This window comes from Salvelinus fontinalis, chromosome 19 (assembly GCF_029448725.1).
Source record: "Salvelinus fontinalis isolate EN_2023a chromosome 19, ASM2944872v1, whole genome shotgun sequence".
NCBI lineage: Eukaryota > Metazoa > Chordata > Actinopteri > Salmoniformes > Salmonidae > Salvelinus > Salvelinus fontinalis.
The window spans coordinates 45329195-45351114 of record NC_074683.1 but is presented as its reverse complement, the minus strand read 5'-3'; the positions used below and the strand labels follow the sequence as shown (position 1 = coordinate 45351114).

Genomic DNA, 21920 nt, shown 5'->3' with positions numbered 1-21920 from the left:
GATCCGGATGGGCCAGCAAGGGAGCCAAGGTAAACAGAGCCCTCAGGTGACCAAAAGCCCTGTCCGCCTCAGCTGACAACTGCAAACGTACCGGACCCCCTTCAGCAGTGAGGTAATGGGAGCCGCTACCTGACCAAAACCCCGGATAAACCTCCGGTAGTAATGGGCAAACCCTAAAAACCGCTGCACGTCCTTTACCGTGGTGGGAGTCGGCCAATTACGCACGGCTGAAATGCGGTCACTCTCCATCTCCACCCCTGAGGTGGAAATGCGGTACCCAAAGAAGGAGACGGACTGCCTGAAGAAGAGGCATTTCTCAGCCTTGACGTACAGGTCATGCTCTAACAGGCGACCAAGTACCCTGCGCACCAGGGACACATGCTCGGCGTGTGTAGCGGAGTATATCAGAATGTCATCTATATACACCACTACACCCTGCCAATGCAGGTTCCTGAAAATCTCGTCTACAAAGGCTTGGAAGAGTTATGGTGCATTCATCAACCCGTACGGCATGACGAGGTACTCATAGTGCTCTGAGGTGGTACTGAAAGCCGTCTTCCACTCGTCTCCCTCCCGGATACGCACCAGGTTGTAAGCGCTCCTGAGAGCTAGTTTGGTGAAGAAGCGCGCCCTGTGCATTGACTCAATCGCTGTGCCTATGAGCGGTAGCGGGTAGCTATACCTCACAGTGATCTGGTTCAGGCCTCGACAGTCAATACAACGGCGCAGACCTTCCTCCTTCTTCTTCACCATAAATGAAACTCGAGGAGGCGGGTGAAGTAGAGGACCAAATGAACCCCTGATGCAGGGATTCAGTGACATATGTTTCCATAGCCACCGTCTCCGCCTGTGACAGGGGATACACGTGACTCCTGGGAAGTGCGGCGTCTACCAGGAGATTTATCGCACAATCCCCCCGACGATGAGTTGGTAATTGAGTTGCCCTCTTTTTAGAGAAGGCGAGAGCCAAGTCGGAATATTCGGGAGGAAAGCGCACAGTGGAGACTTGGTCTGTACTTTCCACCATGGTAGCACCAACGGAAACCCCTAAACACCTCCCCGAGTACTCTTGCGACCACCCCGTGAGAGCCCTCTGTTGCCAAGAAACAGTGGGGTCATGACAAGCTAACCAGGGTAGGCCTAGCACCACGGGAAACGCAGGAGAGTCAGTGAGGAAGAGACTAATTCTCTCCTTCTGTCCCCCCTACGTCACCATGCCCAGAGGAGCGGTGGCCTCCCTAATCAACCCTGACCCTAATGGCCGACTATCTAAGGCGTGAACGGGGATGGGCACAGCCACGGGAACAATGGGGATCCCTAAACTATGGGCGAACGATCTATCTATAAAATTCCCAGCCGCGTCTGAATTGACGAGTGCCTTATGCTGGGAATGCGAGGAAAACTCAGAAAAAGTAACATACAAAAACATATGTGCAACAGAGGGCTCTGGGTGAGATTGTTGCCATCTTACCTGGGGTGACGCCAGATTGCCCTGCCTGCTGCCTCGATCCCCAGAGGAACCAACCCGGGACCAACCGGCAGTGTAACCTCTGTGGCCACAGATGGTGCACGAGCTGCAACCTCCTCCGGTCTCCCTGTGCACCGCACCTCCCAGCTCCATGGGTATCGAAGAGGTGGTGCGGGGGGATGGAACCGACAGACCCCGATCTGGACGTCCGCGGGTAGCCAGCAGGTTATCCAGCCGGATGGACAGGTCCACCAGCTGGTCGAAGGTGAGGGTGATGTCTCTGCAGGCCAACTTTCGACAGACGTCCTCGTGCAAACTGCAACGATAATGGTCGATCAGCGCCCTGTCGTTCCATCCCGCGCTGGCGGCCAGGGTCCGAAACTCCTGGGCGAAATCCTGGGCGCTCCTCGTCCCCTGCCTCAGATGGAAGAGGCACTCACCCGCGTGAACTCCTCGATATGGTCCAACGCCGCATCTGCCTCTCCCCACACGGCGTTGGCCCACTCCAGGTATTTCCCAGAGAGGCACGAGACGTGGGCAGACACCCTCTTACGGCCCGAAGGAGCCGGGTGGACGGTTGCCAGGTGTAGGTCGAGCTGTAACAGGAACCCCTGGCAGCGTGCAGCCGTTCCGTCGTATTCCCGGGGAAGGGCGCGACGAATCCCACTGGGACCAGGACAACCGGGATCTCCACTACTAACCCCCCCCCCCCTCCCCCTTGTGCTGGTGGAGGCGCTGGAAGAACTCCCTGTCTCTCCCAGCGGTCCATTGTTTGGACAAGGCGGTCCATGGCGGTGCCAAGATGGTGGAGCATCGCCGCGTGCTCCCGGACCATCCCCACCGGAAACCAGAACAACAAACAAATGGGTGAAAAACCCATCGCACACCAGAGAAAACGTGCACATGCACTTATAATAAACAATCCCGCACAAAGACATGGGGGGAACAGAGGTTTAAATACACAACATGTAATGAGGGAAATGAGACCAGGTGTGTGGGAAGACAAGACAAAACAAAAGGAAAATAAAAAGTCGATCGATGATGGCTAGAAGACCGGCGCTGCCGACCGCCGAGCGCTGCCCGAACAAGGAGAGGAACCGACTTCGGCGGAAGTCGTGACAGGAAACCCATTTTGTACTACAACTGCAAGCCAGATTTATGAATTGGTTGTAGTTGTATGGGATTGAAGACAATGAGACAGAGAGATAAGAGAGGGATAGAATCAATAAGTGTGTGTATGTGTGTTTGTGTGTGTCATACACAGATAGGTGTGTTATTGTGTGTGTTTGTGTCGATTAGGTCAGAGACAGAGAGTCTGATGGGCAAGGGCTGCCCGAGGTCAGCATTCACTCAACCATTAGTCAAATCTGAAGTGATTTGGTGTCTGCATCCACACACACACACACACACACACACACACACACACACACACACACACACACACACACACACACACACACACACACACACACACACACACACACACACACACACACACACACACAATGCTGGGTGAGAGATGAGGCCCCATACGCAGGTGTGTGTCCCTGGGGTAAACAGTAGAGACAAGATGGAGCGTTGTTCAGCAAGGAAGAGAGATGACCCTCGATCCAGGCAGGTACTCACCAGGGGCCTGGAGCTGTGTTTGAACAGATTGATGTGAGGGGCATCGGATAGGACAGGAGCCATGCAGGGCCATGAGACATAGTGTGTGTGTGAGAGAGACAGAGATCCTCTTCAGCTTGAGAAAACGTTACTGTCTGACTCATTTATGTTTGTGTGTGTGCGTGTGCGTGTGCATGCGTGTGTGTGTGTGTGTGCTTGTGAAAAGGTGCATGTGTGGATTGGACCTGCATGGTTCAAATACTATTTTAATTATCTCAATTACTTTCACATACATTTCGAAATAACTATTCAGATATGTTTTATTTGAAAAGACAAGTCATTGAATATTGAAATACATTTGGAAATATACTTGAAAAGTATTGGCATGTATTTAAAATACTCAAATACACTACCAGGCATTTAACAAAGGTATTTGAAAATTATTGTTTTAATACATATTTGAAAATGCGTTCAAATAGTAGGCTATTTAAAGGAAATAATCTGAAGATTTTATCAAATACTTCCAATAAAAGTAGATTCCGGCCACATTATCTGAAAATACTCAAATATTGAGGTAGGAAGAGGATCTTAACTTTATCACCCTGTTCCAGGAGAACTTTCTTGCAATGCAGGACATTTTAAACTGTTTAAACGTTTAAAAAGGCTTCCAAAGTTTTTTCATAAGGCTGAAATTTGAAAGTGGACATTACAATGTATCAACCCCTACAAAAATGTTCATTAATGTCACGAATATTACCGAAGGTGACTCCCCTTCCCGTTCGGGTGGCACTCGGCGGTCGTCGTCGCAGGTCTACTAGCTGCTACCGATCCCTTTTTCCTTTTCGTTTATGTCTGTCTAATTGTTTTCACCTGTTTCTTGTTGGGGTTTTAGGAGGGGTACTATTTAGGTTAGTTCCGCCCTCTAGTGTTTGTGCGGGCTTATTTTGTGTGTTCATGTTTTACGTCGTGAGTGGATTATTTGATTGTGGGATTTTCGCGTTCCAGCTTTATTTAAACAGTGGTCTGTGGGTTGTTTTGCGCCTGTGTTTTGGCGTCACCCTTTTGTACCTGTTCCTGTTTTATGCTGTGGACATTAAAGCGTTTTGTCCCCGTAATACTTTTACTCTCTCTGCGCCTGACTCTGCACCCATCATTCACCTGACGTTACAATTAATTACAATCCACATAATAAATCACATTTCCTGTTGCTGCAGGATTATTCCCTGATGTAGCAAACTGGCTCAAATTAAGATCTTATATCTGTACACAGAAAATAAGTATTTAAATAACGAATCATTTGAACCCAGGTCTGGTGTGGATACCGACATCAGTGTTAAACCATTTGGAGTCATTACTGTTATACCGTCCGGGTGTAATTAACATGTCATCTCAGAGAGAGACCATGATGAATAACACTCCTTCCAGCGGGTAGCAGTCGTCTTTCTATCTCTCTCGCTCTGTCTCTCTCCTTTTCTCTCTCTCCCTCCTTTGATTGGCACTTTGATTGGCTTGTTTAGGTGGGTAATTGGATCTGCAGATTGAAGAACCAGGCTAATTCAAGCTGTGGATAGTTTGGGTTCTGGGTCCTGGAGAAGTAGCAGACAGTCATCTCTCTCTCTGAGTGAGAGCAGTTTGCATTCTCATCACCCAACCACAGGCCTGTGTGATAGTCCCTTCTCTTCACAGCAATACCACGCCTCAGCAGGCAGCTAGCTGCTCCAGTACAACAGGTCCTTTGATTATAGTAAAGCCGGTGTTACAGCCAATCCAGCAGTCCAATCATACATTTACATTTACATTTAAGTCATTTAGCAGACGCTCTTATCCAGAGCGACTTACAAATTGGAAAGTTCATACATATTCATCCTGGTCCCCCCGTGGGAATTGAACCCACAACCCTGGTGTTGCAAGCGCCATGCTCTACCAACTGAGCCACACGGGACCACGGGACCCATCATCTCTGCCTGCTTACTTCCATGTGTAAAATATGTACAGTGGGGCAAAAAAAGTATTTATTCAGCCACCAATTGTGCAAGTTCTCCCACTTAAAAAGATGAGAGAGGCCTGTAATTTTCATCATATGTACACTTCAACTATGACAGACAAAATGAGACAAAAAAATCCAGAAAATCACATTGTAGGATTTTTTATGAATTTATTTGCAAATTATGGTGGAAAATAAGTATTTGGTCACCTACAAACAAGCAAGATTTCTGGCTCTCACAGACCTGTAACTTCTTCTTTAATTAAGAGGCTCCTCTGTCCTCCACTCGTTACCTGTATTAATGGCACCTGTTTGAACTTGTTATCAGTATAAAAGACACCTGTCCACAACCTCAAACAGTCACACTCCAAACTCCACTATGGCCAAGACCAAAGAGCTGTCAAAGGACACCAGAAACAAAATTGTAGACCTGCACCAGGCTGGGAAGACTGAATCTGCAATAGGTAAGCAGCTTGGTTTGAAGAAATCAACTGTGGGAGCAATTATTAGGAAGTGAAAGACATACAAGACCACTGATAATCTCCCTCGATCTGGGGCTCCACGCAAGATCTCACCCCGTGGGGTCAAAATGATCACAAGAACGGTGAGCAAAAATCCCAGAACCACACGGGGGGACCTAGTGAATGACCTGCAGAGAGCTGGGACCAAAGTAACCAAGCCTACCATCAGTAACACACTACGCCGCCAGGGACTCAAATCCTGCAGTGCCAGACGTGTCCCCCTGCTTAAGCCAGTACATGTCCAGGCCTGTCTGAAGTTTGCTAGAGAGCATTTGGATGATCCAGAAGAAGATTGGGAGAATGTCATATGGTCAGATGAAACCAAAATATAACTTTTTGGTAAAAACTCAACTCGTCGTGTTTGGAGGACAAAGAATGCTGAGTTGCATCCAAAGAACACCATACCTACTGTGAAGCATGGGGGTGGAAACATCATGCTTTGGGGCTGTTTTTCTGCAAGGGACCAGGACGACTGATCCGTGTAAAGCAGGGGTGTCAAACTCATTCCACGGAGGGCCTAGTGTCTGCAGGTTTTTGGTTTTTCCTTTCAATAAAGCCCTAGACAACCAGGTGTGGGGAGTTCCTAACTAATTAGTGATGTTAATTCATCAATCAAGTACAAGGGAGGAGCGAAAACCCGCAGACACTCGGCCCTCCGTGGAATGAGTTTGACACCTGTGGTGTAAAGGAAAGAATGAATGGGGCCATGTATCGTGAGATTTTGAGTGAAAACCTCCTTCCATCAGCAAGGGCATTGAAGATGAAATGTCGCTGGGTCTTTCAGCATGACAATGATCCCAAACACACCGCCCGGGCAACAAAGGAGTGGCTTCGTAAGAAGCATTTCAAGGTCCTGGAGTGGCCTAGCCAGTCTCCAGATCTCAACCCCATAGGAAATCTTTGGAGGGAGTTGAAAGTCCGTGTTGCCCAGCAACAGCCCCAAAACATCACTGCTCTAGAGGAGATCTGCATGGAGGAATGGGCCAAAATACCAGCAACAGTGTGTGAAAACCTTGTGAAGACTTACAGAAAACGTTTGACCTCTGTCATTGCCAACAAAGGGTATATAACAAAGTATTGAGATAAACTTTTGTTATTGACCAAATACTTATTTTCCACCATAATTTGCAAATAAATTCATTAAAAATCCTACAATGTGATTTTCTGGATTTTTTTTTCTCATTTTGTCTGTCATAGTGTGTGTACCTATGATGAAAATTACAGGCCTCTCTCATCTTTTTAAGTAGGAGAACTTGCACAATTGGTGGCTGACTAAATACTTTTTTGCCCCACTGTAAGTGATGGAATAATATGGTTTAGCATATACAAAAATGGTTTGTTTTTGTAATTCTAATCTATGGAATACAAAACACCTGTGCGTTTTGTTGATGTATGTATTTTCAGTAATTTATGTAATTCAGGGCTCATCTGTAAAAAAGACATTAAAAAAGACATGATTAGATACTATGTCAATAATAATAGTCTATAGATCTCCTGAAGTCAAAAAGTAGAAGTCAATCGTAATAAATGAGTCCCTGCAACAATGAGCGTTCCTAACTGCTTTCTCATTTTGTAGGCATACTCCAATTGTTATCATACTAATATAAAAGCAATGTGGGTTATTTGCGCACCACTTGAGGGCGCCATTGGAGCACTCAGTTGGCCATTCATAACTTTCTACCCCAGACGACCATTGTCCCACACTCCCAACAGCGTACCCGCAAACAGAAACAACGACCAATCCCGCGCTCCCCCCACCCTCATGCACTCAGCCTTTCCCCATATTACCCCACCGCGGCTCTCTCTGCGCTCAGTCCGAGCCGCAGTCACTCCAACGTGCGAGGCGCAGCGGTACGGTGGGGTCCCCAACCTTCCTGCAGTGCAGAGATCCACTCAACTCATGAACCCATACTGGCAACTGACAACTTCAAGGATACCGTGAATGTGTTTATTAGGAAACAAAATAGGAAAATCTACAGACAAACATTTAATTTGGTTGGAGTATTTTTGGAAAGATTTAGGCTACTTACACATATTTTCGGGATTTCTATGGACAGTCATATGACCACAGCAAATGCTCACGAGCAATAATATAATTAGTACTTTTGACCTTTCTCTTTAACCCTCAAGATGGATTTACAAACCCTGAACGAAACCTCTGTGTTCTTGGAGTGTGTGGAAGCGCAGGGCGCAGCGTCAAATGGAACGCCGAACTCCAGCCTGGAACTCACAAACATCACCACCTGTGGAAACGCTTACGTGGTCCTCAAACCGCAACATGTCAAACAGAAAGGTGAGGAGCCGGGCCACCTATATTTATTTTTTATTCAAAAACCTAAATGAAATGACCAAATAAGCCAAGCCAATGCATTTTCACGAAGCTGACACAAACCCAATTCACCGTAGCCTACATTTCAACAGCAATAGGCGCTCAAACTACCGATTCGTTCTATTTCGTTCATTATCCAAATACCAGATACAAGAAAACCTATTTTAAGCTAAGTTAATCTCAACTGGTAAATGCGAAGTGCAAATAGTCTAAACATTTTACCATGATTATATTCTATAATTTAATTTAATAAGAAATCAAATGATTGATATAATAATAATTGGTTCCCAGTTAATATCATTTAAAAGGGCTGGAACATCATGTTATGATTGTAGTAATCAGTGTCCCGTTTCTTTCTAAGAATTGTATGACAACCGAGTCAACCCTAGCACAGATGCGTGGGTATATCACAAATGAATTACAATAACTTTTCATACAGTGTGTGTACAAGTGGTGTGGGTGTGCCCGCGCGCGTATGTGTGTGTGCAGTGTACAGTGATGTAGCTAATTAACATGAGGACAGCAGAGAAAGCAACAGCGCATTACGCATTCATGTATCCAGCCTAGCTACAATCCAACTCAATGCCAGAAACCATACCAATTCACACTTATTCAGAAATTCTCACGCTTGGGAATACACACCACCCCCTTTAAAACCATGACTACCACCCATCCTTAGCAAATACTGCAATCTCGACCATAAATGAAGCTAGTTCCCATTGATCATGTGTAGTCAGAAGACTGAGGCATTACCCTCATACCAAAAGGTCAGCATTGCACTTTGACTAAATGTTCAGCTGTATGCCTATTTGTCCACTTCTAACAAAGTGTCTCCTTCCCACGCTGTTGTTCACAGCTAGAGCTGTGTGTGTGTGTTTGCGCGCGCGTGTGTGTGAGAGACCGTCTCTCAGATCAATCATGGACAGATATTCCACTGTGGAGAGACATTTGATATCCAGTGAAATGTGGCAAAGACAGCATTCCCTTACGGTTAATTTGCTTCTGTCAGTGATTGATTTTGACATGCTCACACCATAATAAAAATCAACTCTCACTGCCAATGAGAAATGGGCTGGTGTCAGGTGTCAGAAAATGTAATCAAAGAAATTATACTAACATGGAAATAGCGAGGGGTGATACAAAACAATTATTATTACAAACCAATTATCGTCATGACATGATTGAGGTTTCTTGTCATACAGGAGCGGGAGTGAATCGTGCATCGCGCCAACCCGTATAGAATAGAGTCACATCCTAAGGGGGGATGGGAACATTAGTCAGAAATTAGTCTTGGGTAGCAGAATGTTAATAGATTTGTGTTTGTCTCTAAATAGGCTATATCCACACTCATAAAAATAAAGGTGCAAGTTGGACCCAAGTAAGGTTCTTGAAAGCGATGCCATAGGGGAACCATTGTCTGCATGGTTTCTGAAGAACCATAAATGGAATGGTTCTATAAAGAACCATACAAAAATGCCCACGTTCAAAAATATTGAGATAAAACTTAGCGCACGCCATACATACGCATGTTTCCCGTTATAAATCAAATTTGTAAAACTGTGCCCGCGTGAACGAGCCTCCATTCACCTGATAATTTGGAACTAGTGGAATTATTAGGACAGGGAATGAAAAATATGAATTGTTCTTCAATATTTCGTTTACCAATAGATTATTGGGTTTATATGACCTGCCTTGATATCGTCTATGAGATTAAATAGGCAATAGGCACGCACAGCGATACTGCAGGCTACACATAATGTCAAATATTTGACATAAACTACCGGTCTCTTTACTGTATTAGCAATAATTCATGCTCTATTTGGAACATGACTGAGTCCGTTTCTGAACGAGTAAACAATGGCAAATTGTTGTTGTCACGTTCCTGACCTGTTTTCTGTTGTTTTGTATGTGTGTGATGGTCAGGGCGTGAGTTTTGGGTGGGCAGTCTATGTTTTCTGTTTCTATGTTGGTTTTGGGTTGCCTGGTATGGCTCTTAATTAGAGGCAGGTGTTTTGCGTTTTCCTCTAATTGAGAGTCATATTAAGGTAGGTTGTTCTCACTGTTTGTTTGTGGGTGATTGTCGCTTAGTCTGTGTTTGTTGCACCACACGGTACTGTCTCGTCTCGTTCTTTCGATCGTTCCTGTTCATGTGTTCTTCGTTTCATGTAAGTTCGTAGTTTAGGTCTGTCTTCATCGTTTATTATTTTGTAGGTTATCAAGTTTAGTTTGTTATAGTGTTTTCGTGTTTTTTTCCCGTCTTGTTTAATAAAGTCATTATGTATTCACAACCCGCTGCGCCTTGGTCTACTCACTCACCGAAAGAGAGCCGTTACAGTTGTGGACCTGTCACCAGAACGTTTGAATTCAACAATGTTTTATATGAACTTTTCCCCCAAACTAAATATGAGGGATTGCCCGCGAATTCTGAAACATTGTAGGGGAGGCTCCAAAAAAATGCAATTGCAGTATTACTGTGTTTTTGTTCTACTTTACTTTTTTTTTTAAGTATTATTGATATTCATTACCACATTGTTGGAATAGAGCAAGTAATAAAGGCATTTCACTGCACTTGTGCACATGACAATAAACACTTTAAACTTGATATATAGGCCTACTTCAATGTAAAATATCAACTGTTAAATTCGACTGTATACCGATATTATAAACTGCGCTGCCTATGATATTGCAAAACTTGAAATGTATAAAACCTATCTATTTACTAGACTACAAGGTACAATTAAATGAGAGATGCACATGGTAATTTGTTCTATGGCTCATTCGGGAATATTAACCCATTAAGGCCAAAAAATGTGAGGAACATACTGCATTCTGCAACGGTTATGAAAATAAATAGGAAAAATATTTCTGTCTAATTTATATATCTAATTATTTTAGACACAGATATTCACTTTTCTCACGAATATTACGGGTATACGGGTATATTTTGTACATATGCACGGTTTATAAATGAGGCTCCATGACTTGTTTTGAATGGCCCTGCTTTAGGGTTTTATGCATTATTTGCATATTTACCAGGGTGCCTTTCGAGTGAATTTGAGAGTTACCAGTACCATCCATGACTGTGTTTGCTACTGATAGAGACATGGTTGTTGAATGTGCAGTCCTGAGGACTTCACAGAGTAAGATCCTAAGTGAATTTGTTGTATTTAAAATTTTATACAAAGCTTTACCCTAATATTGTGGTTAGAAACAAATAGTTTACTGGTCATATCTGGCCTGCAAATCACATTATGGTGGCTTTCAAAGTGTGTAATTCCTATTGGAATCCAGCCAGATTGGGCATATCTGACATTTTGAATTTTTTTCAGAATGACTGCCGGGTTTGGGAAGACTAAGATCTGAGACTACCTTAAATATCTAAACTGGAACAACCATTTCAGTAATGGGTGCAATAAGTCCAAGATTGGAATTGTTTAAAAACATTTGTTATTTATATTTCAGTAGCATAAGATGAATTAATCAATGTACAAAACAGAGTTATGGGAAAAATATATATATTAATGATTGTCATGGTTTTGGTTCAACTCTATTCTTAAACAGCAACACTGGGGTTCTTTTACACCAATGTGTGTTACTGTAACTACTGTGGCGGTTTCAGTGCCCTGATCTTGATAAGGCAGGGTTTACACATATGAAACACACACCACCAGTCCCCGGGAAGGGTTAACAAGGTTTATTTTTTTTAAATCAGGTAGGGGCAAGGTTCCTGATATACAAAACTCAAACAAACAAAGTAAATACGTCGTCACCAGTGGAAGGGCCTCCACTCTTGGTCTTTGGGGTTCACTCCTTGTTGAAATCTTCAGTTCCTTTATTCCGGTAAACCTCCTGCTCCACCGTAAACTCAGTCTCTCCAATAGCCTCCTCCTCTTCCTCGTTCACCTGCCGGGCTGAAAGGAAAGACAAAGAAAGCAAACCCAGGGCGTGGTTAAGTAGAGGCCCCTGATTGGTTTCACCTGTCTGGTGTTTAGTTTCTAATTACAGCTGGAGACAGGTGTGGCTGTTCTGCTGCAGTCTGGCAGTTTCCCCTGAGCTGTCCATGGTCCTGCCTCTGGGGAATACTTCCCATTGCTGTCCATGGTCCTGCCTCTGGGGAATACTTCCCATTGCTGTCCATGGCCCTGTCTCTGGGGAATACTTCCCATTGCTGTCCATGGCCCTGTCTCTGGGGAATACTTCCCATTGCTGTCCATGGCCCCTGTCTCTGGGGAATACTTCCCATTGCTGTCCATGGTCCTGGCAGCCAGAAAACACAGAAACCTCGCAGGCACATACTGTCCATCCACCACACAACCCCTGAAATCGCTACACTACATTTACATTGCTCTTGTACAGAGCGAATTACAGGAGCAATTAAGGCTAAGTGCCTTGCTCAAGGGCACATCAACAGATTTTTCACCTAGTCGGCTCAGGGATTTAACCAGTGACCTTTCTGTTACTTGCCCAATGCTCTTAACTGCTAGGCTACCTGCCACCCTTGACTCTTTACATTGATAATTTAACTCTTGATAAACACAAACATTTTACATTGAAAAATCAACACTAGTTATCACTGGCCAATTTTTGATGTGTGATATGAATTCTGAAGAACCGTAAAGTTAACTTCTTATTAATCCAGCTGCTGTGTCAGATTTCAAAAAGGCTTTACGGCGAAAGCACTGCTTGCGATTATCTGAGGACAGCACCCCGCATACAAAAGCATGAAAAACATTTTTCAACCAGTCAGGTGCGACCCAAAAGTCAGAAATAGCGATATAATAAATGCCTTACCTTTGAAGATCTTCTTCTGTTGGCACTCCAAAACGTCCCAGTTACATCACAAATGGTCCTTTTGTTCGATAAAGTCCTTCTTTATATCCCAAAAAATCTCAGTTTAGCTGGCACGCTTCATTCAATAATCCACCGGTTCCCTCCTTCAAAATGCATACAAAATGAATCCCAAACGTTACCAATAAACGTATCCAAACAAGTCAAACAACATTATAATCAAACCTCAGGTACCCTAGTACGTAAATAAACTACACAATTTAAGATGGAGAATAATATGTTAATTACCGGAGATAAATAACAAAGACCGCGCTTTCATCCACGCGCATGGAAACACTACAGCCAAAATGGGAGCCACTTATAAAAACTACAACTTCTAGCTCATTTTTCCAAAAACCAGCCTGAAACTCTTTCTAAAGACTGTTGACATCTAGTGGAAGCCCTAGAAACTGCAATCTGGGAGGACTTCGCCTCATAATAAACATGAAAGCCATTGGACACAGCAGTAGGCTGAAATTATTATTTTTTTGGATGGTTTGTCCTCGGGGTTTTGCCTGCCATATCAGTTCTGTTATACTCACAGACATTATTTTAACAGTTTTAGAAACTTTAGAGTGTTCTCTATCCACATCTATCAATGATAGATTCTGGGCCTGAGTAACAGGCAGTTTACTTTAGGCACGCTTTTCATCCGGATGTGAAAATACTGCCCCCTACCCAAGAGAGGGTAAGAGTTAACAAACAAGTGCTCCTTGAACACGCAACCCTCAGAGCCGGAACTCGTGGCTTACGCCCATCCGCCATCCTTATCCACTAATCTGGACCGACGTGAAATTTTGCAGTGTATCTTGAGTGACCTGGCTATATATTTAGCATACCCCTCGGGATCTGCCACAAGTTCCAACTGGACCACACAGACATTGTCAGACCCGAATGCACGTATACACACGCACCCACACACGTGCACAAGCACAGACACACGCACAACCACGCACACGCACACGCGAAGACTGTGACCGCAGCTGCGCCATCATCTTTAGTCACTCAGTCACCTTAATAATTTCCCAGTATGTCCCTCTGTTTCTATCACTGTCTCTCTGTCCCTATGTGTTTTGCTCCATGCAAAATATTTATAGCGCAGTAGACTGATGCAGACAGACATACAGTGCAGCTGGTTGAATCACATAGAGGGTTGAGTGATTTCATAGCAAGCCAAGCCTCCATGACCAGAGGACTAGAGGTTCAGCTCTAACGGATTCAGACTACCCACACCAGCTTCACTGTCAACGCTCTACTCATTGTAAAATAGATGGCCATTCCTGATTTAAACTCTTTTTCACAGGACTGGGATCGTTTCCATTTCAATTCCATCACTTCAACATCAATTCACTTCAGTTGCCAAGCAATTAAATTTAAATTCATCATGTGACTCGATGGAGTTGAAATGTAGTCGACCCTGGTTTGTGTTAAGGTAAAGCCTGCCATCATGCATGACTGTAGACTGCATGGGCTATCATATCAAGAGACTTGACCCCCGACAAGTCATCTAACACGGCTATGAAACACACAGCAACTCAGGTCTTCTGGCAATATCTCTCACTAGCCACAGTACATCACTACATACAATATCACAGGGTTATAGCTGCTCATAATGGATATTATCTCTTATGAAAGTTCTTGACAGTTGACACCTGTCATATCATGCTTATGACATCGTGAAGTAGGTTGGATGATGGACGATCACTCATGTTTATTAAACTAAGAAAACCTCTCCCAGTGGAAAGTGGATGATACCCCCGTGCACCCCCGTGCACATATTGATAGTTTAATTAAAGAATAAAGTGAATTCTTATGCCCCATCATGCAGTATAGTGGTAATGGGGTGGACGTGACAAGCGGAGCCAAAGACAGGCCATCAGTCACAAGAAGAATGCTGTGTCCCAAATGGCACCCTATTCCCTATATATTGCACTATGTTTGACAAAAGCTCTATGGGTCCTGGTCAAAGTAGTGTACTGTGTAAGAATAGGCTGGCATTTGAGACTCAGGTTTTGTATCTGTAAGATATTGGCACAATACCTCCGGGTTTCTTTCTCATTATTTTTCTCTTGCACATACTCCATCATTCTCTTTCACACTTTCTTGCTCTCATTCATTTTCTGTCCCATTCTCCCCTTTTCCCCCTCTCTCTCACACACTTGCACAACGATTTTCTCTCTCTCTCTCTCTCTCTCTCTCTCTCTCTCTCTCTCTCTCTCTCTCAATTCAATTCAATTCAATTCAATTGACTTTATTGACTTGGCAAGTTCATTATTACTTACATTGTCAAAGTATACATATCGAAAAATAAAAAATAAAATATATATGTAAATATATACAAAATATATATATATTTATATATAAATAAATCTCTCTCTCTCTTTCTCTCTTTCTCTCTCTCTCTCTCTCTAGCTTTCTCTCTCCCACACTTGCTCAACCCCCTCTCTTTCACACACATTGCTCAAGTTCTGTTGTATTCCTATAATGGAGGTGGTCTATCACATCACTGTGAATTTCTAGCGCATTGCTGTGAATTTGACAGTAATTTATAGGCAGCTAATTCGCAAGTTACTGTATTTCATATTACTGTATACCTACTGTAATCGTAATACAGTATCAAAATGTAACGTCCTGACCAGAGTTATTATGTGAGAGTTGTTTAGAGTTGTTTAGTGTTGGTCAGGACATGAGCTGGGTGGGAATTCTATGTTGTGTGTCTAGTTTGTCTGTTTCTATGTCCAGCCTAATATGGTTCTCAATCAGAGGCAGATGGTAATCGTTGTCCCTGATTGAGAATCATATATAGGAGGCTTGTTTTGTGTTGGGATTTTGTGGGTGTTTGTTTCTTGTCTCTGTGGTTGTCTGCACCAGATAGGTCTGTCTCGGTTTTTGCACATTTTGTTATTTTGTATGTTGTTTGTAGTGTTTCACTTGTTCTTTTATTAAACATGTTGAACACTAGCCGCGCTGCACTTTGGTCCTCTCCTTCACCTATGGAAGAAAGCCGTTACACAAAGCAAGAACTGTGTAGTGACACAGAGTACAATTCCGTACAATTGACTATTATATTTTAGAGTATTTTACTGTTATTACAGGGTATAGGTGCAAGCAGGTTGGCTTCTAGGTAATGTGTTTACACAGTACAGCATATCAAGGAATATGTTGTGTTTTATATCACTTGCACTTCAAGAGGCCTTAAAAAAGGCTTCCAAACTGGCATCGACTACAGGGGGAAAACAGACCAAAAGGACATGGCAAAATGCTCAACCATTGAAGCTTTAAGACTTGCTGTCACTCCAGTCTTCCCCTATACATTTTAAATCGATGGGGCACTATAGCCACAAAATAGCGTTTATTTCCCCGCCCACAATATTCTCCCACATTGCACAATAATTGACACTATCAACGTTTCACAGTATTTTACTGTTGATAAAACAAAAAATGACAGTTTTCCATTACAGTGTACCCTGCTTATACAGTAGATATACAGTGGCGAGAAAAAGTATGTGAAACTTTGGAATTACCTGGATTTCTGCATTGTTGGTCATCAAATTTGATCTGATCTTCATCTAAGTCACAACAATAGACAAACATAGTGTGCTTATTAAACTAATAACACACGTTTTCATGTCTTTATTGAACACACCAAAGGGTTCACATACTTTTTCTTGCCACTGTATGTTTTTTGTTGTTGTGTTCAGTAGGTTGGGGGGATAACACTCCATCTCCCTCACTGGCTGAACGGGTCTATTTAAGTAGGACTTTGGGTTAGAAGAGACAGATATGACATTTACTGTGGTAGATTAGCCATTAACTATAACATTTATTTGTATCTTACTCTCTGAGGAGAACCTTTCTTCAGCTAAGCCCAACTGCGCATCTGGGTCACGGCACCACTGTTACGGATGTCATGTTGCTTGCTCAGCAAGTACCACTCCCCCCCCCCCCGATTTGACTTATACCTGGCTCGAACTCGGAACCTCTGCTTTGCTAACACATGTGACCGCCCTCCTTGACAATGTTCCAACGGTTTGAGACATCCAAAAGGTACTAATTGGATGGCTCCATCCACTACATTTCAAGACAGCTGTGGAGTGAGCTTACAGTACGCTCTTCACTCTGTTACATTCGCACAGTGTGATGAGGGTGAAAAAAGCTAATTGGGAACTAAACAAAGGAACTCACAGCCTTATAGCCTTTATAGCCTTAGTAGCTGCAGTATGGTGACATTATCAGGTGTTCATGAAGGATATCTTACATAAAACACAGAAAAAAGCTGTAAAACAGTATAATTTATGTTAGGTGAGAAACAGGTCATTTAAAATACTGATGGTGTTGTTGAAATGCATAATATATTCAACCACATGTTTCATAATAATGCTAATGTGTGTTCTGTATGTGTGTGTAAGTTACAGTGGTGTAAAGTACTTAAGTACTTAGGTATCTGTACTTTACTATTTATATTTTGGACAACTTTTACTTTTGCTTCACTACATTCCAATAGAAAAGTATGTACTTTTTACTCCATACATTTTCCCTGAGACCCAAAAGTAGTCATTATATTTTGAATGCTTAGCAGGACAATAAAATGGTCTAATTCACACACTTTTTAAAAGAACATCCCTGGTCATCCCGGATAGCCATGGGCACGCTCCAAACACTCAGACATAAATAACTAAATGATGCTTAACATAAGGACTTTGAAATGATGTATACTTTACATTTTGATACTAAATACTTTTAGACTTTTACTCAAGTACACTCTCAAATTAAAAAGGGTTCTTCAAAGAACTCCTTTTAATGGTTCCGCGGCGAACCTTTTGAAGAAGCTTTTGGGGTTAATTTTTGAACAACCCCCCTCCGCTTGTATTATTGTTATTATTATTAATAATAATAAACATATGCAAAACAATAACAACAATATTTTAGTTGTCAGTGTTTATTATGATTTTAGTGGTAAAGCAGTATTCAAAAATCCAAATATGGATCCACAGACTTCACCCTCCCTACACCTCTGATTAATATAACAGGAAACCTGTTCAATCACCATCACTGCAAAATCATTCTGGCTGTGGATACGGAGAACATCAACACATTAACATCAACACGCCAGAGGATAAACCCATTGGACTTGAGGCTCTGCTGGGAGTTATAATAATTATACAGATGATTAACAAAACATGCACACAACAGAATTCAAACCTTGGTTTTTGTAGGTAAATGTGAATGGAGAAAAAAAAATATTTTGATAATGGTTTTCATACACATACCTTGTCCATAATGTAGAGGCCTATGGGATATTCATTGAAGAGGCAAGGGAGGAGGATTGTAAATGTGATATTCATAAGATAACATACCAATGCCAATAGACCTACCTTTGTACGTATGCCTAATCAACTGTATCCCGGCAGGCACAGATACATAAGTGAGCAGTTCAGTCATCTGCTCCCAATACAGCTAACCTTCAGCATATTCTTATAGCCTACACATTCTTAGCTATTTGTTGATTGATATTCATTGACTTGTGTCCATTTTCCGTTTTAGAAAGATTTGAACAAATTTGAAAAGATAAATGGTATCGTCATAAAACACTATGAATTTAGATCATACAAGGGACAAACCTTACCTTAAATTAAGGAGATCTTCACATTTTTCAGTTAAGTGCCTGCACCTGCTGTCCTTTCAAATCCAAATGTTTCAGTTGGGCAGTAAGGATCCTGCAAGAAACCAAAACAGCTAAGGAGGTTCCTCGATGAACCCCACCTCCGATGGGGTTCTTAGAAGAACCCGTTGGGGGCAGTTTTTCAGTGCCAAGAGCCCTAAGGTTCTTCTAAGAACTTTGAGAATCTTAAAAGAACCCTTGTTGAACCCCTAATTTTTAGAGTGTAGTATTTTACTGGGTAACTTTCACTTTTACTTGAGTAATTTTCTATTAAGGTATATTTACTTTTACTCAAGTATGACAATTGGCTACTTTTTCCACCACTGGTAAGAATCGTGTGATTCTAACGAAGCGGACTCAGTTGGTGTCCTGTTTATACCACTGTGAACAAGTATGCACAGGGATTTCGTTTTTTGCCCCACCTCTAAACAATCACAACTACTTTCTCCGCTTATGTAGCCTTCTGCTACCCTGTTCCCTGCTGACTGTGTAAGCTTAGCACACTGTGAAAGATATCTGTGCAGTGCGGTTCTGCATGTTCAGTCCAACATCTGCAGTGGCCATACAGCATTTACTGTGATTTGGCCTCTGCAGAAGTCAGTGTATTCATTCTTCTTGCGCTTCGCGGAGCACGAACACGATAGTGTTCCTCATTTTGCTCTACAACCCCCACAAGTGTCACAGGACTTGTTTGAAGGTAACCTATACAGTCGTGGCCAAAGGTTTTGAGAATGACACAAATATAAATTTCCACAAAGTTTGATGCTTCAGTGTCTTTAGATATTTTTGTCAGATGTTACTATGGAATACTGAACTATAATTACAAGCATTTCATAAATGTCAAAGGCTTTTATTGACAATTACATGAATTTGATGCAAAGAGTCAATATTTGCATTGTTGTCCCTTCTTTTTCAAGACCACTGCAATCCTCCCTGGCATGCTGTCAATTACCTTCTGGGCCACATCCTGACTGATGGTAGCCCATTCTTGCATAATCAATGCTTGGAGTTTGTCAGAATTTGTGCGTTTTTGTTTGTCCACCCGCCTCTTGAGGATTGACCACAAGTTCTCAATGGGATTAAGGTCTGCAAAGTTTCCTGGCCATGGACCCAAAATATCGATGTTCTGTTCCCTGAGTCACTTAGTTATCACTTTTGCCTTATGGCAAGGTGCTCCATCATGCTGGAAAAGGCATTGTTCATCACCAAACTGTTCCTGGATGGTTGGGAGAAGTTGCTCTCGGAGGATGTGTTGGTACCATTCGTTATTCATGGCTGTGTTCTTAAGCAAAATTGTGATTGAGCCCACTCCCTTGACTGAGAAGCAACCCCACACATGAATGGTCCCAGGATGCTTGACACATGACTGATGGTAGCGCTCACCTTGTATTCTTCGGACCAGCTTTTTTCCGGATGCCCCAAACAATCGGAAAGGGGATTCATCAGAGAAAATGACTTTACCCCAGTCCTCAGCAGTCCAATCCCTGTACCTTTTTTCAGAATATCAGTCTGTCCTTGATGTTTTTCCTGGAGAGAAGTTGCTTCTTTGCTGCTCTTCTTGACACCAGACCATCCTCCAAAAGTCTTCGCCTCACTGTGCTTGCAGATGCACTCACACCTGCCTGCTGCCATTCCTGAGAAAGCTCTATACTGGTGTTGCCCTGATCCCGCAGCTGAATCAACTTTAGGAGACAATCTTGGCACTTGCTGGACTTTCTTGGGTGCCCTGAAGCCTTCTTCACAACAATTGAACCGCTTTCCTTGAAGTTATTGATGATCCGATAAATGGTTGATAAAGGTGCAATCTTACTGGCAGCAATATCCTTGCCTGTGAAGCCCTTTTTGTGCAAAGCAATGATGACGGCACGTGTTTCCTTGCAGGTAACCATGGTTGACAGAGGAAGAACAATGATTCCCTGCACCACCCTCCTTTTGAAGCTTCCAGTCTGTTTTTCGAACTCAATCAGTATGACAGAGGGATCTCCAGCCTTGTCCTCGTCAACACTTACACCTGTGTTAACGAGAGAATCACTGACATGATGTCAGCTGGTCCTTTTGTGGCAGGGTTGAAATGCAGTTCAAATGTTTTTGGGGGATTCAGTTCATTTGCATGGCAAAGAGGGACTTTGCAATTAATTCCAATTCATCTGATCACTGTTCAGAACATGCTGGAGTATATGCAAATTGCCATCATACAAACTGAGGCAACAGACTCTGCAAATTAATATTTGTGTAATTCTCAAAACTTTTGGCCACGACTGTACAAACAAATGGAAGTATGGAGGTAGTTTTGTGGTAACAAAAATAAGGGGTTAAATATGTGTACAAAAACACTAAAATATTTATCCTAGATATAGGACAGACACTTCAAAACCTTATTATTTCGGATTTATTTTTGGACAGTCTTTTTTGCCATTTATGAATGTGTTAATCAATGCGTTTCCATGGGCTATAGTAGTAAAGGCCAAATTCAATATTTGTAAAAATATATATCTATATTTCTTTAATTTTATACCTAAAGGAGTCCTAAAATTCAACAACTTAGACTTTTAGACATTAAAAGATAGAGTTTGGGAGCAGCAAAACAGTGAGCGTACATCCACTTTTATTCTATGTATTGTACATTATTTTAGCCAGCTCCTGTTTATTTTTTTGAAGCCAGAAGCAGGCTAGTATCAGCTACATTTATGCCTTTACTAGACTATGGGGATATTTGTAACGGCTTTCTTCCTGGGATGAAGGAGAGGACCAAAATGCAGCGCAGTTAGTGTTCAACATGTTTAATATAACGATAAACGATGAACGTTAACAAATAACAAAATAACAAACGTGAAAGCCGAGACAGTCCTATCTGGTGCAGAACACAAACACAGAGACAGACGAACTAGACACACAACATAGAATTACCACCCAGCTCACGTCCTGACCAACACTAACACTACTCCGAACGCACCCCTAAAACTCAAGAGGAGGGCCTGGGTGGGCATCTGTCCGCGGTGGCGGCTCCGGCGCAGGACGAGGACACCACTCCACCACTGTCTTTGTCCCCCTCCTTAGCGTCCTTTGAGTGGCGACCCTCGCCCACGACCTCGGCCTAAGAATCCTCCCCAAGGCCCCCACATGATTTAGGAGGTAGCTTAGGACAGAGAGGTAGCTCAGGACAGAGAGGTAACTCAAGACAGAGAGGCAGCTCTGGACTAATGGCAGCTCCGGACTGAATGGCAGCTCCGGACTGAATGGCAGCTCCGGACTGAATGGCAGCTCCGGACTGAATGGCAGCTCCGGACTGAATGGCAGCTCCGGACTGAATGGCAGCTCCGGACTGAGTGGCAGCTCCGGACTGAAGGGCAGCTGGAGGGCAGCTCATTACTGGAGGGAAGCTCATGACTGGAGGGCAGCTCTGGCAGCTCCTGACTGGCTGGCGGCTCTGGCGGCTCCTGACTGGCTGGCGGCTCTGGCGGCTCCTGACTGGCTGGCGGCTCTAGCGGCTCCTGACTGGCTGGCGGCTCTGGCGGCTCTTGACT

The 21920-nt window shown here is 43.1% G+C and overlaps 1 protein-coding gene across 2 annotated transcripts in view; it reads left to right on the top strand.

The window, feature by feature from the left end:
* Nucleotides 1-7351: 7351 nt before the first annotated feature.
* Nucleotides 7352-21920, top strand: part of LOC129816812 (cholecystokinin receptor-like) — a 56158-nt gene continuing 41589 nt past the window's right edge. For both annotated transcript variants that reach the window (XR_008753612.1, XM_055871722.1), the window contains exon 1: nucleotides 7352-7871. Coding sequence is in view for 1 of the 2 variants with exons in the window: in XM_055871722.1 (XP_055727697.1) it covers nucleotides 7709-7871 (163 nt within the window). In the remaining variant the exon portion in view is untranslated. The remainder of the gene's footprint in view (nucleotides 7872-21920) is intronic.